Source organism: Peromyscus eremicus, chromosome 8a (assembly GCF_949786415.1).
Source record: "Peromyscus eremicus chromosome 8a, PerEre_H2_v1, whole genome shotgun sequence".
Classification (NCBI taxonomy): Eukaryota; Metazoa; Chordata; class Mammalia; order Rodentia; family Cricetidae; genus Peromyscus; species Peromyscus eremicus.
Window position 1 is genome coordinate 98,668,899 of NC_081423.1, and position 17,897 is coordinate 98,686,795.

At 46.1% G+C, this 17,897-nt stretch overlaps 1 protein-coding gene across 1 annotated transcript; it reads right to left on the reverse strand.

Moving 5' to 3' along the window:
• Nucleotides 1-275: 275 nt before the first annotated feature.
• St6galnac1 (ST6 N-acetylgalactosaminide alpha-2,6-sialyltransferase 1) lies at nucleotides 276-13,797 on the reverse strand. The gene is made up of 9 exons (XM_059270754.1): nucleotides 13,682-13,797; nucleotides 3,309-3,810; nucleotides 2,347-2,515; nucleotides 2,083-2,254; nucleotides 1,753-1,891; nucleotides 1,416-1,519; nucleotides 1,135-1,224; nucleotides 949-1,048; nucleotides 276-762 (listed from the first exon to the last, which is right to left on the reverse strand). The coding sequence occupies exons 1-9, from the start codon at nucleotides 13,795-13,797 to the stop codon at nucleotides 571-573; spliced, it is 1,584 nt and encodes a 527-aa protein (XP_059126737.1). The 3' UTR covers nucleotides 276-570.
• Between the last annotated feature and the right edge of the window lie 4,100 nt (nucleotides 13,798-17,897).

A 17,897-nucleotide genomic window follows, 5' to 3' on the forward strand; every position in this document is an offset into this window, starting at 1 on the left:
ATCGGCTCTGTCCATCCCAAAATTCACCAAGACTTCTCTTCCCACTGCAAGGAGAGGCAATCCGCGCTCGGACGCTCAGCTGCCGCCCCCTGTCGGCTGGAGCCGCTACTGCACTATTTGAGCAAATCGCAGGCCCTTTGGTACCCAACTGGGGCATTAAGTCTAAATGAAGATTTTGTTGTTGGTGTTTTTTGTTTTGTTTTGTTTTGTTTTTGTTTTTTGTTTTGTTTTGTTTCTTCCAACCACTACCCAGTGCCTCAATCTGTTCCTTAGTGTCGTTTTAGGTTCCAGAGTCCAAAATCCTGAAGACAGAGTTTGAAAAGTAACATAACGTCAAATGAATTGTTCGGGGTTTGGCTCAAATTCTAAGTGTGAGGTTTGAGCAAGAAACTACCAGAGCCTGCAGTGACTTTCCAGAGGACTCCAAACCCTTGGTCTCTGCACAGCTGTTCCTTGGGACTCTCGAAGGGCTTGGAGCAGGTTTGAGTCCTGGGAGATGCGTGGGGACATCTGTGGAATCCTTACACCCTGTGCCGCTGGTGATCCAGAAGACTCCTGAAGCCTAGCTGGTCAGTTCTTTTCTTTTGGATTTTCTGGACGCTGGTAGAGGCGGATGATGCCTTCATCATGCAGCCGCTTCCAGACTGCTTTCTCTAACTTGAAGTCATGGTTTATGTAAAAGATCAGCCGTTTCCACGATTTATCATAGTAATGATCAGAAAAACGCTCGTGGCCCTGGGTGATGAAGCCATAGGCACTCACCTGCAGAAAGGTTGGGAGGGCTGGGACTGCACTGGCTGTCTCTTGGGGCCTCCCTCATTCCTCTATCCTGGCTCTGTCCCTAGGGGTCTGGATGCAGGTTCCTTGGGTGCTCATGCATGCTTATGCCCACTCCCTGTTCCCATCAGAGGTGTGCAGCCACTCCTGGGCCATGCTCTGCAACCTTACCTTGTCACAGAGATGAAGGGCTGTAAGGAGCAGGAGGGCTCCAGTGGTGGGACGGTATATTCTCCAGCGGGCAGTGTCCAGGGTCTTTGACCTCAGAAACCTGTTCAGGATATCCAGATCCCCAGCTGTCAGGAGACAGCAAGGATGAGAGGGACCACAGCTCCTCCCCGGGCTTTCTGCCCTCACCTGTTCTTCATGTAACGGATAAAGTCTGGATGTAGCAACAAGTATCTGTCCATGTCCAAGGCATCCCGGAAAGCGTCCTGGGGCCTGTGCCTGTAGTCAGGGATGGATCACTCAGGACCTGTTCTCTTACCCGGCCTGTTGGAGGCCAAGTCAGGGTCATGGTGTGACCACTATCCCATCTCCAGGTGGCACAGAGGCAGTCCCCCCTTCTAATGCTTTTGAAATCAGCCACTCACTTCTCAGTCTGGCCTGGACTTTGGGGGCAGGAAAGGAAGTGATACCTGAACCAGGAAAGTTTGGTTTTTGCCAGGGTCTGATTCAAAAACATCGCTTCTAGCCACTCATAGTCCCGGGTGCCTTCCAGGAAGTGTAGATACCGTACATCCTGAAGACCAAGGACAGGAAGCGGTTCAGGAGTACTGTCTTGAGGACCGGGGGCGGGGGATGGCCTGACTCTGATTCCAGACTGTACACTGGCTCTCCCATGGCCCGGGTGGCTGTTCTTACTGCTCTTGCCCTCATAGGAACGGAGCTTGTGATGTCCCAGACTCATAGCTCTCCTCTGTGACTCCCATGGCCTGAGGCTGTGTGTGCCCATGCCCATTCCTCTCTTCTCACCTTCCCCAGAGGCACATGCTGGAAACCTCGACGACCCAGTGTGAGGATTGACTGGACCAGGGAGAAGGCAGTGAAGCCGTAGAAGGATGTCCGGGTCCCCACATCCTGTTCATATCCTTTAATAACAGCTCCACTCAGCCTATAGAGAAAGATCAAACTAGATGGTCTGAATGGAGGAGAGAATTTTGTGGAGGTGGGAGAGCAGGGATAGAGCAGGGAAGGCGGGAGTTGTCGACACACTCCATTTTCTAGTAAAGACATTGGGGACACTTGTCAGGTCCCCATAATAGTCCCTATCTGCAGACAAGGGGCTGGAGATGGAGAACATACCGGAAAACGTAGTCATGGCTGTCTATCTCCTGGCCCACGTGTGAATCATTCAGGATGCCCCCGTTGCCCACCACAGCACAGGTGATGCAGCTGGAGTTCCCCGAGGGGAGGTTGGCCAGGAGCAGCTGCTGCTGGGGTACCGGAGGGAAGCGGGTCACCACCTTCTCTACCACTGGAACAGAGCAGGGCTCCATTCAGAGTCCCGAAAGGAGGCAGACCCCAGACTGGACGCCGGCTACCCTCTGCCCTGAAGTAAGGACTCACAGGACTGATTGAGCTCCATGAAGCCAAAGGGCGGTGCAAAGTGTTCTAGACGGTCCCACTCGCTCTGGTTGAAGTGTCCAGAGTCCAGGAAGAGAGTGAGGTTGGGCAGAAAGATATTCTGTAGCCTTGGTGACTTGGAGGCCCTGATCTTCAAAGAGTCGGGGCAGGTCTATGTGAGGGAGGCCATGTCAGGCAAGGGAGTGGTCCAGGAAGGCCATTAGCCAGGGGCTGGGCTGGGTGTTGCAGTTTGAAAGCTCCTGCCCTGCTCCCTCTTTCATTCTGGACCCCATGTCTGGCTGCCTAATTCTCCATGTCTGGGCCCACCTTAGTCCCAGAAAACAGGCCCCCTCGGCTCCTAGGCAGTTAGTTACACCTTCGCAAGGCCAAAGGCCACACGTGGTACGTCCACGGTACCATTGGGACTATGATCCTGTTCTGTGTATATACACCAACAGGTGTTCAATATTAGCCTCCTGGGCAGGGGTGGGAAAGATCAGGGAGGTGCATGGGGTTGAACATGTGCAGTTTTTCCCGAGCCTGGAAGAGAGCGAAGGTACTAGACTAGGCTTTCCAGGGATGGCAGTGATCCTGGGAGGGCAGCAGCTGGGCATGAGGCTATGGTCTTGTCCATCAGTCCCACAACCATAGAATAAGGATTTACGCCCCACACCCCAGAACTGGCCATACTCTGTCCCCACAGATTGCTGACCTGCCCCAGGCTCTCTTCAAGGGTTTCAAGGCAAACCCCTCTCCACCCACACCTTCCTGAGTTGCCCAGACCTTGACTCTGGACCTGCCTTCTCCTCCCTGACCTTGGCTGTCACAGGAAGGAAGGATGGCCCAACAGCAGCACTGGGCCGAGCACAGGGTGGGTCAAGGTCAAGACTGAAAGCTGAGCCTGGAGGAAGGGGCTGCTCGGGGTGGGGGGTGGAAGTTGAGGAAGTGGGGAGGTCCCAACTCACCGTCTGCAGGCCCCCCACATCCAAGCTGTATTCTTCCTCAAAATCCCACTGAGGCTCAGACTTGAAGTTGGAGGCCTTCAGCCTTTGGCCTCTTTGTGTGGTGGGGTGGGGGAAAGAGGCAGGGGATGGGTTGGCCTGGGCCTCCTTGTCCTTGGCTGGAACGGCTCCTGTGGCCGTCAGTTTCTTTTTCAGCCTTGTAAACAGTGCTCCTGTGGCTGTCAATATTTTACCCCGACTTTCTGGAACAAGTGTCTTTGCGGTAGGCTTTGTCTTGCTCTGATGTTTCCCCAATGCTTTCCATGTGGTCATCTCCTTCCTCTTCTCTTCCCCGTCTCCTCTGGCTGCCTCACTGTCCTGATTCTGCAGGCCCAGCTTCTCTGTCCTGACAGAGGTCGTCTCCTTGTCTCGAACTCTCAGTGGCAGCTCCATGATGGGTCTGTGGGGTATGGCCTTCTGTAGCATCTCCTGAGGATTTTCTTTATTCTTCTCTGTACACTGACACCTGAACACAGATAACTCTTGTTGAAGGTTGGATATTATACAAACAGGCCAGAAACATCACTGCTCAGTGAGCAGGAGTGCTTACTGTGTGAGCATGAGCAACTGAGTTTGCATCCTCAGCACCCATGTTAAAAAAAAATCCAGCATAAATACAGCTATATATTTACCTGTAACCCCAGTACTATCTTCCTTTATTACTGTCCATCTTATTTTCTGAGGCAGAGTTTCTCACTGAATCTGATGCTCACTAACTCAACTAAATTGCATGGCTAATCCAACACTAGCAGTCCTCTGGGATTATAGGCTGATGCCTATTGGTGCTGAGATCTGAACTCAGGTCATTGTCACAGGCCACAGGAATATGAATTAGAAGTCCAGCTGTATATGATAAAGCTACACCTTGAAGGGTCAAGGAATCCTTCAAGAGGGAAGCCATTTATCAGGGAATATTTGGTGTTATTTGGCTTTTAATATTCAGCTTCTTCTTTTTTTTTTTTTTTTTAAGATTTTATTTATTTATTATGTATACAGTGTTCTGTCTGCATGTATGACTGCAGGCCAGAAGAGGGCACCAGATCTCATTACGGATGGTTGTGAGCCACCATGTGGTTGCTGGGAATTGAACTCAGGACCTCTGGAAGAGCAGTCAGTGCTCTTAACCTCTGAGCCATCTCTCCAGCCCATCAGCTTCTTCTTGCTATGAATTTCTTGTGCTCATAATTTCCCCAGGAACAGTGTGTGTGGACATATATATGCTCAAGGCACTTGGATAAGGTCTCATAGACAGGGCTTTCTGCCTCCAGGCTCCTTGCTCCCTTTTTAGCATTTGAATTGGGTACCTTCTGCAAAAATCTCCTTTAACTATATCCAAAGATAAGGCCAGCTCCAAACAAAACATCCAAGGACAAGTGAGGAACTGAATAGCTGGCCAGACCACCTACTAAGCACCTGAAGTCCCTGAATTAAGGTAAAACATCCTTTTGGAGACAAAGCCTGACTCCTAGGCCAAGAGCCTGGCTCCTAGGTGCATAGCTTTGCTTATTGTGCAAATCTGCCTCCTCTTATAGCCCTAGAGCAACTTCTTAGAACAAAGGGTTTTCTTCTCACCAGGTGCTTCAAGCTGTGATGCAGATTGACTGGCTGTCAGTACTCCCCTTCCCACTTTGTCAGAAAAACTGCAGCATAGGAAAATAGAGGCAGTTTTACTTTAGTGACTTATAGATTTCTTTACCCTATCACCCGTAAGATTGTAGTTTGAGCACATTTATAATAGACTTGTAATATTTTGACCTAACCACATATGAGGATATATTTCTAGCACATAAATTCCTTTTCTGATTTATTCCAGCTCTTATCTAACTCCACCTTTACTCACTCCCCCTTTGGGTTGCAAATGAAGCTTCTGGTGAGGACCTTGCAATTCTTGTACTGTATTGTAATCATGAAAGTTGTTGCTATTTTTGGAGAGATATAGACTGGTTCCTAGGAGAACTGGGCAGAATTATGGTGGCAGATTAATAAACCAGTTGGATGAAAGAGCTCTGTGTATTTAGATTCATTTCCTGCCATTAGTAGCATCTCTTCTGGGCCCCTGGGAAGGAATTAAAGAGGCTGGACCTCAAAATTTCTGATCTCATGCTTGTGTGGTAACCACTTTACCAGTGGAGCCATCTCCCCAGCACCTGGGTTTTTTAAAAAAAAAAAAAAAAAAACTTTTTTATTTATTTGTTTGTTTTCCTGAGAGAGGGTTTCTCTGTGTAACAGTCCTGGCTGTCCTGGAACTCCCTTTGTAGACCAGGCTGGTCTCAAACTCGCTGAGATCTGCCTGCCTCTGCCTCCCAAGTGCTGGTATCAAAGGTGTACACCATCACTGCCTCGCCCTGTTTTTCTGCTCTTATGTTAGTCTGTTGAAAGCCATCTGAGATGGTTTGAGTGGAATGGTCCCCATATGCTCTTATGTTTGAATGCTGGGTTCCCAGTTAGTGGAACTGTTTGGGAAGGATTAGGAGGTGTGGCCTTGTTGGAGCAGGTGTGTCACTGGGGGTGGGATTGGAAGTTTCAAGAGCCTGAGCCAGGCCTAGTGACTCTCTCTGTCTGCAGAGCGCTCTCATCACCACACCTGCCCACCTGCCTGCCGCCATGCTGTCTGCCATGATGATGATGGACTAAGCCTCTGAAGCTGTAAGCAAGCCCCAATTAAATGTTTTCTTCTATAAGTTGCCTTGGTCATGGTGTCTTTTCATAGCAATAGAGCAGTAACTAAGACAACATTCTTCCATTTTGTAGCTGCCATCAGGTGTCCTGTCAGATGAGAAAGGCCCACCTCTAACGAGGTGTTGTGCCAGTCACAACCATTTGAAGCCCCATTTTTTTCAGCATGTTTTTTGAGACAAGGTTTCTCTGTGTAACAGCCCTGGGTGTCCTCGAACTCGCTCTATAGACCAGGCTGGCCTCGAACTCAGAGATCTGCCTACCTCTGCCTCCCAAGTGCTGGGATTAAAGGTGTGTGCCACCACCATCTGGCTTCTTTAGCATGTTAATGCTCATCTTTCCCATTCCAGACCTCAGCACTTAGGAAGATAAGTCAGGAAGATCAAGAGTTCAAAGCCAGCCTGGTCTACATAATGAGTTTCAGGCCATCTTAGGCTATGCTCAGATCCCATTTTAAACAAACAAACAATATCGATTCCATTCCACCTTAAGATACTAATTTGGGCTGACAAGCTGGTATAAGCATTTACCATCAAGCCTGATAACCTGATTTTGATCCCGAGGACCCACATGGTAGGTGAGATCCTGCAAGTTGACCTCTGACCTCTACATGTGCACCACAGCACACTTGAGCCCACACAAAATAAATTAATATAAAAGAAAATTGCCTCATAACACTGTGACAAGGACTTTACAAAGCAGTGAATAGTGAATAGAAGGCATTCAGCTAATTAATTTATTTGTCTTTTGTTTGTGTTGTCTGCATCTATGTGTGTGTGGATGTGACAGCTAGCCCTAACCTGATAGCACTGTTACTGCTGGCTCTATCCCAGTCAGTTTGTGACACTTCCCTCAGAATGTTCAGACCTGTGTAATAATTAACACACAAACTCCTTTGTGATGGGTAAAGAACCTTAAGATGGTATCAGGCATCTCTTAAGGGCCATTGACCTTTGCCCTGGAATGTCTATGAGATCCTAGTAGTCTTCAGGTGAGATAAGAACTAGGTAATGATGTCCCTGCTTTCTGCTTTTATAAACACATTTATCACCATGGGATTGGGATGAAGGGATCTTTTTATTACTGTAGATGGGGGAAAGAGAAACAGATGAGGGGAGTAAAAATCCTGCCCAGCTGTGGATTCCCTAGATAATTGTAATGTACACCTTTGATATCCACCTTTCCAAACCCTTCCTTTAGCCCCCTTCCAGCATGCTGTTTGGCTCTAAGGCTGCTGCTCTTCTGCCAGCAGTAAGAATAAATTCATTTAATCTAAATTTGAATTGAGTCTAAGTCTCTGGTCTTTCTCAGTGGATCTGAACACCACAACATGTGCACATGTGTGTATGTATGTGGAAGCCAAGGTTAACACAGGGTATCTTCCTCAGTTCCTCTCCACCTTATATTTTGAGTCTAGCTAGCTTGCTCTGGGGATCCCCAGCCTTTAATATGCTGAGATCACAGGTAGGTCACCACACATGTCCAGAATTTATTAGGATGTTGGGGGTTCAAACATAGATCCTCAGACTTCCACAGCAAGTACTTCACCTAGTAAGCCACCTCCCTGACCCTTCTCCTCCTTCTTTGCATGAACTCCTGGGTTCTATTCCAGGACCACATAAAACAGGGTGTGGTGGCAGACATTTGTGATTCCAGCACTTAGGAGATACAAGAAGGAAGATCAGAAGTTAAAGGTCATCTTCAGCTACATATATTTTAGAGAGCAGTTAAACAGAGGGGGACTTCATTACCTCCTCTTACCATATCCTCTCCCTGGAGGAGAGAGAAGAGAGAGATCTGTGATTCCATATAGCACTGCAATGCTCTGTGTGCCTAAGAGATGCTGGGAGGAAATGGCTATATGCTGAGCAGAGGAAGACAGGCCTACAGACAGTGTTAGATCTCCCACTTAAGCTAGGTGCATCTGAAAAATCCACGGGACAGGCATAATAGCAGTCTCCATCGCAGCTCAATCAGTGGCTTAAAAATCAGCTGCCCATCCCTTTCCATGGCATTACATCAGCTGTCCTGGAGCCCTTGATGGCATCCCGGGAAAGAGTATAGAAGTGAGGCCCTCTGGGATTAAATGCTGTAGCTTGCTGGATCAGGGGTCCAAGCTCTGAAAACAGAGGGTTAGAGAAAACCAGCATATTTCTTGGCTGGAGAGACTGCTCAGCAGTTAAGAGTATGTACTGCTCTTCCAGAGGACACAAGTTTGATTTCCCCAACACCCACAGTAGGTACCTCACAACTGTGAGAGCCAAAGTTATATTTTAAGTTTTAATTACTTTGCCTAAGAGATCCATGAACAAAAATGTATCTGATCTGCAAGCCTCTCGTCCAAGATAGTTCCTGAAATGCTGGAGGCTGTTGTTTATGGGAGACAACAAGCCGCATGTTTTCACTCCCTTAAACAAGTGTTTTCAACCCATCTGTGTCAGATGTTCTTGATCACACCTGGGCCGGAGGAACAAGGCAGGAAATACGTCAGGATGTATGCTAGCTCCTGATTGGACCTGATGGGAATTACTTAAGCCACTGTAAATCAGGACTTGGGACCATTTTCTGGAAATCCAGAGATGGACCTGGCCAGAGCCCATCCACCTGGCCAGTATTTAATTAAAACTTGCTTAAAATTTGACTTTAAATTGTGGTAGTAGTCTTATTCTCGACCAGTGGGATTAACACAAACACCTATTACCTTAGCTCCAGGGGATCCCACTCCTCCATTGGCACCTTCACTCATATGTACACACAGACATACAAACACACACAAAATTAGAAATAATAAAAATAAATCTTTAAGAAATTAGGCATTTCTTTTTTTTGTTTTAAATTTTATTATTTTATTTTATGTGTAGGGATGTTTTTCCTGAATGTTTGTGCACCATATGTGTGTCTGGTATTTGGGAAAGCCAGAAGAGGATATTGGCTTCTCTAGAAGCCCTTGGAATTACAGGTGGTTGTGAGCCACTATGTAGGTGCTGGGAATTGAACCCAGGTCCTTTGGAAGAGCAATCAGTGCTCTTAACCACTGAGCCATCTCTCCAGCGCCGTGCACATATTTTATTCAAACAGAATAAAACTAAAAAGTCCCATAGATCTTGGGTTCAGGTTCATTCAGTCTCCATTAGTGTTATGTTCCTTAGTGGCCACTGACTTGTTGCATCCTTAGGTTGCAACGTCCCCACTTGCTGAAGTGGCCTCTGGGCATCACACAAACCCTCTTGTTTCCATGATGCTCTGGCATTCTCCATACTTGCTGGAACTATGCCACTTTCTTTTGTAACCACTGTCCGTCTTGACTTCAGTACTAATAACAACACCACATAAATACTTAACACTTTCAGATTCATGCCTTGCTCTCTTCTGTTAGACTTTATATCTCTTGAGAGCTTATCAGAAAGAGGCAGAGTAAGAACGGCACCCAGGGCCAAAATCCCCTATGTGCAAATATTTGTTTTGTAACTTCTAGGTTGAGAGGACCAGCCTTGAACTTTATGGACCTCGTATCTACTATCTTTGAAAACATGAACAAATGTCAGTCTTGTATAGTTGCAAAGACCAAAGTCACACACATAGGTCCCTGGGGCTTGGCTGATAAATGATTCCAGTTCTGAATTGATGTATCATAAAAGAGGGTATTGCCACCTTCACAATGACCCTCTCTTTATTTTGAACTTTAGTAAATTATTTTTTTGTGTGTTGATGCATGCACACATGTATGTGCATATATGTGGATACATGAGGTGAGCCTCTGGTTTCTTCCTTAGCAACTTTCTACTTGCTATTTGAGACAGAGTCTCTCATTGGCTGAGAGCTTGCTATGTAGGTTTGGCTGGCTGGCCATTGATCCCCAGGAATCCACCTGTCTCCACATCCCAAGCACTAGGATTCCCAGTGTCCATGCATGCCTAGATTTTACATGAGTGCTGGAAACCAAACTCAAATGCTCACTCTTGTGTGCCAAGTGCTTAACTGACCCAGCCATCTCCCCAGTCCTTTTTTTTTTTTTCTTTTTTGAGACAGAGTTCTGTATGGTGATGGCTAGCCTCAAAGTTAAGATCCTCCAGTTGCAACCTCCCCAGTGCATGTTCCCCTCCAGTTGCCCCTTGCTAGTTATTTTTGTTTGTTCATTTTTGTTTGGCTTGTTTTTTTTTTTTTTTTTCTTCTTCTGATTTTGCTGCTTCCCTGCAACACTATGGCTCCTCCAAGCTGTAAGACTTATGGTCACTTTTGCATCTCCCTCTTCCTCCCACCACTCCTTTAAATATCTCTTGAAATTCACTTCTTTCCTTTTTTTTTTTTAAAAAAAGATTTATTTATTTATTAGGTATACAGTATCCTGCCTGCATGTATGCCTGCAGGCCAAAAGAGGGCACCAGATCTCATTATAGATGGTTGTGAGCCACCATCTGATTGCTGGGAATTGAACTTGGGACCTCTGGAAGAGTAGCCAGTGCTCTTAACCTCTGAGCCATCTCTCCAGACCGAATTTCACTTTTTTCTTGTCCAGGATCCTCCTTGGGCTTCAGTGGCTAAAGCCTCCTTGCACTTCCTGACATAATCAACTATTTAGGCAATCTTTCTGCCCAACTGCCCTTGAATATCACACTAGATGGTTTCAAAAATCCTGCTTTCATAAGGCAGTCTTTCTGCCCTAAAAGTCCTTTGCCACTGTCCTCTGGCCCCACCCTTCTCTGGGGCCTCCCTACTTCCCAGACAAGCCCTCCATAGTGAGGATGCTACTTCCCCATTCAGCAAGGCTGATGGATTGTTAGCCCCTTTCTCTGTAAATTGTTCTAGGTTACCCCCTTTCTCTGTAGACTCCTCCTCACCTGCAGGCTGATTCTTGAACTCTCAAGCAAACTGTATATTGTCTTTGAAACCTTCAACAGACACCGTTTAGACTCTCTTTCAGACACCTCTCTCCCTGACGACTGTTTGCTCTGTCAATCATTTGGAGCTTAATTATATATACAGTTTATTGAACATGCTTCATGTTACAGTCACTTCAGGTGATTTTAAAATTCATTCTAGTTTTGAGTGGTAGTACATGCCTATAATCACAGCACTTGGAAGGCTGAGGCAAGAGGATCAACGAGTTTGAGGTCAGCTTGGGTTATATCGTGAGACACTGTGTCTGTGTTAGATCTTTCTTTCTATCTATCTATCTATGTATGTATCTATCTATCTATCTATCTATGTATGTATGTATGTATGTATGTATGTATCTATCTATCTATCTATCTATCTATCTATCTATCTATCTATCTATCTATCTTCTTCCCTCCTTCTTTTTTCAGTGCTAAGAATCAAACCCAGGGCCCCATAAATGCTAGGCAAGTGCTCTACCTTTGAGCCTCACTCCTTCCCCATCTCTTTTTCCTTTTCAAATCCTCTTTGGGTAGTACAGTCCACGAACTGGACAGAGATGTCCCTGCTTGCCCTGAGGTTCAGTCAGCTTGTTGGCTACCCAACTCTTGCTGTCATGGCCTCGACAGTCAATATTTGAGGTTTCTCTGGGGAAAGTGCCTCAGCTGTGAAGACCCCTCAGAGGGTCTTTCCCAGGCTCCTGCCTCCCACAGTTCCCAGCAACATCATTGTCTACAGACACTTTTTTGGGAGTGAGGGTTCCACTTCTTGACCACTAACACAGGAAGTGCTAAGCTCTTGCTCCACAGCTGCCTGGGCCATAGAGATCCTAGACAGGATAGAGTAGTTCTATTCTCTTCCAAGTGTACTAAACAATGGACAACTGATTGACATTCAGCCTTCAGAAATGGGCACCATTGTTTAGCACACATTCCAAGTGTACTAAACAATGGACAACTGATTGACATTCAGCTAGACCAGAAATGGGCACCAGTCTGTTTACCATACCCGTTAATGCGGGAGCCTGTGCCTTTGGCTGGGTTCAGGGGCCTGGAGTGATTCTCCTGCAGCCCACTGCTACTAGAAGCTTCTCTCTAGCAACCTTGGAGTCCTCTTCTAGTTATGACCTTTGACACTGTGACAGCTGTTGTCATCTACAAATGCACACGACAACTGAGCTATCATGTGACAAAAATAATCACAGAGGGTTCGGCATAGCCGCACAGGCACTCGGGAGGCAGAGGCAGGCAGATCTGAGTCTGAGGGTAGCCTGGTCTACATAGTAAGTTCCAGGACAGTCAGGGCTACATAGTGAGACTTTGTCTCAAACAAACAGAATCCCCACAGATACAAACACATCTTCATAGCGCAAACAAAAATCAGTATCTTCTAAATGAACTCTTGAAGTGAACAGAAGTATAGAGGCATTTGTAGGAGACTTAGAAGATGTTTTGCATTTTTGGGAGGAGTGTTGAACCAACCTTCCCCCAAGTCACAATCTAATGACCACAAAGGAAAGATGGACAAATCTTATCCAGGTAAAATGTGTTCCTAAACCAACATGGTGGATCACACCTGCAGTCTCAGCACTTGGGAGGTAGAGGCAGGAGGATCGGAAGTTCAGAGTCATCCCCAGCTACATAACCTGCAGGCGTCAGACTCAGGTTACAGGATGGAGATGCCTGGGTTTGAGCCCAGCTCTGTGACAGGCCGAGCGGTGTAATGCTGACTCACCTTAACTGTCTGTCTTCCTCACAATGAGGAGTGAGAAACTGGAGCGTTTAGAGCAGGGCCTGGTGCAGATCCACACTGCAGAAGGGCCAGCTCCGATAATGTGAGCGCTGGGCACACCAGAGTATTAGGGAGTAACAGAGTCAGGGAGACCCTCACTTCCTGATTCACTTCTCTGTACTTTTTCCTTCCTTCCTTCCTCCCTTCCTTCCTTCCCTCCTTCCTTTCCTTTCTCTCTCTCTCTCTCTCTCTCTCTCTCTCTATCTCTATCTCTCTCTCTCTTTCTTTCTTTTTTAAACTGGGTCTCCTGTAGCTCAAGCTGGCTTTGAACTTTCTATGTAGCTGAACTTGAACTCCTGATCCTCCAGCCTCTGCCTCCCCAGTTTTTGCTCATGCTGGGCAAGCAATCCACCCACTGAGCCACATACTGAGCTTGTGGGTACTTCCCCCCTGTCTCTGTGACAGAATGAATGTATTGTTTTAAAATGTTGAGCTGTAAAAACCAAAAAAGCTTTTTCATCGAGTCTGGGAAGAGGGTCTCACTGTGGAAGATGTGCTAAATGTTCTAGAAGTTCCTGTGGAGGATTCCTTTGGGGATGATTTGACGTTTCCCCCCACCCCCACCAACGGGAGGTCTTAAATTCTACTGACTCAGTGTTCAGGGTGAGAATGCCTCTGAGACACAGGACATACACAGGCTAAGTCTCTGCTTCGGGTCAAGGAGAGTGGCACATAAGAACAAGCCCTTCTTCAGCTGCCCTATTACTCACCAGCCCTTGGGGGCAACTTGCCTTGTGTCTTGTCTGCCCTCTGGAGACTCAGTCCATGAGTTCCCAACTCCTGCACAAGCCTCCTGGGATTCTGGGCGCCTGGGTCACCACCACCACCTCCTCCATCTGCATCTCTTCTGAGTTCTGACACGGGCCTTCCTTCCAGGGGTACTTGATCAGACTCCTGACCTTAACACCCCATGTGGAACCCCAGGTGGCTCAGAGTTCCCCAGGCCTCCCCACTGGGTAGTCTTTCTGGGAATCACAGGATCGGCTCCTTCTTACCTGGAAGGCTTTGTGCGAGGCTCATTCATGAAGGAGGGCAGGATGAAGAACAGAGCCAACACAGCCAAAAGCAGGATACCTTGAGTCCAACGCTTTCTCCTAGGACAGATCTTCATGGTGGTTGACTGGTTCCTAGAAACATATCCTGGGGCTTGATATAGAAGTCAAACAGCCTCCTCACTGTAACTTTGCTAGGAGTACTGTACTTTAGCCTTATATTGAGTTGCTCTAGAGAGCAGAAGAGATAAAGGAAGGGTGGAGCAAATTGTCATGGACTGAAGGAAGAGAAACTCCTTCTGTTCAAAGGACTGCTTTTGTTTTGTTTTGTTTTTTTTTCTTTTAGTCTCTGAAGCCAAATTCTGGAGAATTATATGAGACCACATATCTATCATAAACAGCCTCGCTTTTATCTGGTCACATCCTCTGCCAGCCTCATCCATAAATGAGAGAAGCAGTGGTCTCCACCACACTCAGGTGCTCATCCACACTCGGGTGCTCATGGTAGGGACCCCACACACAATCACCATTGCGGGCCAACTTTCTGAGCTTCTCTGAAATTGTGACTGGAGATGCACGAGCAAGTAGCATGTCTGAGACTTGCTTGCATCCAGGGACTGTGGAAAGCTTCACAGAAAAGGTGCTCGCAGTGGGTCTGGGGAGAAGGCTCGATGGGTTCACAGCACAGGCTGCTTTTACAGAAGATCTAGGTTCAGTTTCAGTACCTGAAGGGAGAATTCCCACAAAGCTATAGCCAGTTCAACATTGGAGTGTTAGCACCTGGCTTTGATCTACAGTTTGTGATTTTTACCCTCTGTCTCCATACCTTTTGTTTGAAGTCTTATCTGAGAGTTTTCCTAGGGGATCAAAGGCTATGCAAACTTAGTAAGAACAACTCAAAACACTTTTGTATTCTTACTGAGAATTTGGGTTTGGTATTGTCCCTCTCTACAGGGCTTAGATCAAAGACTTTGGTATAAACTTGCTAAAGGTGTGAATTGTATAACAATAAAAGGACCCTTTGATTAGCCTGAGTGGTTTAGTCTATAGAGGAAATCCAACCTACAGCTGGAAAAGGCTAAAAACTCATCCTTGAGGTGCCTCTGTACTTCTTTCTACAGATCTGTGTGAACCTACATCCACACCCAGAATACAACAGACTGGCACCCAATGTGGGGCTTAAAGAAGGACAGAGGATTCCAGACATCTCCAAGGACTGGAGGAAATCGCCCTCAGGGTAAGAGTACTCCAGGATTGGCAGGTGATGGGTTTATAACACGCCCCCACGGTTGGGCATGTTTGCGCATGCCCGGTGAACCTGGACACTTCCGCCTAGCCAGTTCCAGGTCAAAATAGCCATTTCTGGGTCAAGGCGTCTCATGTGATCAGGATCCCGTGACTTTACATGGTTGCGTAAGAGTGCGCAACACAGCCATGTGATCTGCGCATGCGTGAAGTACTTACATCGACCTGTGTACACTCATGCGCCGCCCAGCCTTTATAAGCCGATGCCATATTCCCGGCTTTCTCTTCTCTTCTTCTTCTTCTTCTTCTTCTTCTTCTTCTTCTTCTTCTTCTTCTTCTTCTTCTTCTTCTTCTTCTTCTTCTTCTCCACACACGTGTCTCTCCCACAGGCCTGAGCACTCGTCTGTCCCTTTTATCTTAATAAAACTCTTGTTAGTGGATTTTGTCATGTTTCGTGCAAAGCAGGAGGAGAAGGGTCAGGGAGGTGGCTTACTAGGTGAAGTACTTGCTGTGGAAGTCTGAGGATCTATGTTTGAACCCCCAACATCCTAATAAATTCTGGACATGTGTGGTGACCTACCTGTGATCTCAGCATATTAAAGGCTGGGGATCCCCAGAGCAAGCTAGCTAGACTCAAAATATAAGGTGGAGAGGAACTGAGGAAGATACCCTGTGTTAACCTTGGCTTCCACATACATACACACATGTGCACATGTTGTGGTGTTCAGATCCACTGAGAAAGACCAGAGACTTAGACTCAATTCAAATTTAGATTAAATGAATTTATTCTTACTGCTGGCAGAAGAGCAGCAGCCTTAGAGCCAAACAGCATGCTGGAAGGGGGCTAAAGGAAGGGTTTGGAAAGGTGGATATCAAAGGTGTACATTACAATTATCTAGGGAATCCACAGCTGGGCAGGATTTTTACTCCCCTCATCTGTTTCTCTTTCCCCTATCTACAGTAATAAAAAGATCCCTTCATCCCAATCCCATGGTGATAAATGAGTTTATAAAAGCAGAAAGCTTCATAAAGAAATTTAAACTGCTGAATTTGTTTGAGATTGGCATAACCACTAACAAACTTTGGGCTGAACAAAATAGGATAAATAATGAGATAGTGAGTAAATTAGCTGATTTAAGACAAGCTGTTATATTGTTGGGAGATCAATTACAAATATTAAAGGAACAGATAAAATTAAAATGCGATTGGAATTTTGTAGAGAGCCGTGCACGGCCGCGCCGCAAGGATGGCACCGGCATCCGGCTTCTGCCTTCTCGATGGCAGGTGCTCCTTATTTGGCTAAGGCTAGGATCTGGACCTAATCTGGCTTGCTTGCGTATGTCTGACCCTATCGGCATTGTCCACGTGGCACCACGGGTTGATTGCCCAGTGGCTATAAAGGGCATGGGGGGGGGGAGAGAGGGGGGGGAAGAAGAAAAAGAAGAAGAAGAAGAAGAAGAAGAAGAAGAAGAAGAAGAAGAAGAAGAAGAAGAAGAAGAAGAAGGCGGCTTTCCCCGGGGTCAGAAGATTGTTCAAGGTTCCTGAATAAACTGCTTGGAGAAGAGCCTGGCATCACGTCTTCCTTGCTGGTCGAGGCGGACGCGACAGAATTTTTCATCTTATTGTATTTCATCTTTAAAGTTTAATGAAAGTGCCAAGTGGTATTGGTACATGCCTTTAATCCCAGCACTTGGGAGGCAGAGGCAGGCAGATCTCTGTGAGTTCGAAGCCAGCCTGGTCTACAGAGAGAGATCAAGGACAGCCAGGGCTCCACAGAGAAACCCCTGTCTCAAAAACAACCAACAACAACAAAAACAAAACAAAAACAAAAAACAAAAAAAAAGTTAATGAAAGCAAGTATAATTGGGAAAAGGTTAAGATGCATTTGATAGGTCACCCTAATTCTTCTCAAATGAATTTGTGGGAGGCTCAAAACAGCTTGACTACACAGCTACCATGACAGGCTTAGGAGCCCAGACATAGCAGCTGTGACAGGCTTACTCACAGGCAATACCTAGATCCAGGAAAAGAGATATGCTAACTACCCAGCGATACACCCAGGGATGGGCCAGCATCTAAGGGGAAGTATCTGACATCCCAAACATTCCAACCATGAGATAAGGTTAGATAAGATGGCCAGATGTCCCTGAGCTTAGCACACACCTATTTCCCCTTTTTACCAAGATACCCCATAGACATATGTCAGCCAATCAGGGTCCTGAACCCTGGAAATCCCCTCAACCCAACCTCTGCTATGTTAAAAACTCTACTCCGTAGTGGAGTAGGTCTCTCTACTCTCACTCGCTGCATTGGACAGAAAGAGAGACCAAGCTCTGAGCTTGAAATAAAGACTCTTTGTTTTTACATATGGGATTCGGTCTCTGTGGTGGTCTTTTGGGGGTTCCCGTGATCTGAGCATAATAGAATTATGATTTACAACAAAAAAAATTATGGAAACTTTTACAAAAAACTACCTGATATGACAGGAACAGATGTTATGGAAAGTCTTGCAGATACTATAGCTTCATTTCACCCTGTGAATCATTTTAATAGATTTTTTTTTTGTTTTAGCTTTCATTAGTCTTATGCTAACAATAATTTTATTGGTTTTAAAATGTGTTTTGGCTTACTTATGTAAGATTGCAAAACAGAAAAATAGAGAAAAGATTGTATACACAATAAAGCCACATAATCTCCAAAATAACTAATTGTTGTATATAAGAAAGGGGGAAATAAAGGGAGAATTCCCACAAAGCTATAGCCAGTTTGATACTGGAGTGTTAGCACCTGGCTTTGATCTGATCTGCCTTTTGTGATTGTTATGAGAGTTTTCCTAGGGGATCAAAGCCTATGTAAACTTAGTAAGAACAACTCAAAACACTGTCATATTCTTACTGAGAATTTGCATTTGGTATTGTCCCTCTGCAGGGCTTAGATCAAAGACTTTGGTATAAACTTGCTAAAGGTGTGAATT

Excerpts from the sequence above, each read along its gene's own strand:
- St6galnac1 (XM_059270754.1), bottom strand. The coding sequence starts at position 13,797 with ATGAAGATCTGTCCTAGGAGAAAGCGTTGGACTCAAGGTATCCTGCTT. Across the intron at positions 3,811-13,681 it reads CCTCGCACAAAGCCTTCCAG|GTGTCAGTGTACAGAGAAGA; the intron begins GTAAGAAGGAGC and ends ATCTGTGTTCAG. Across the intron at positions 2,516-3,308 it reads ATGTGGGGGGCCTGCAGACG|ACCTGCCCCGACTCTTTGAA; the intron begins GTGAGTTGGGAC and ends TCCCTCACATAG.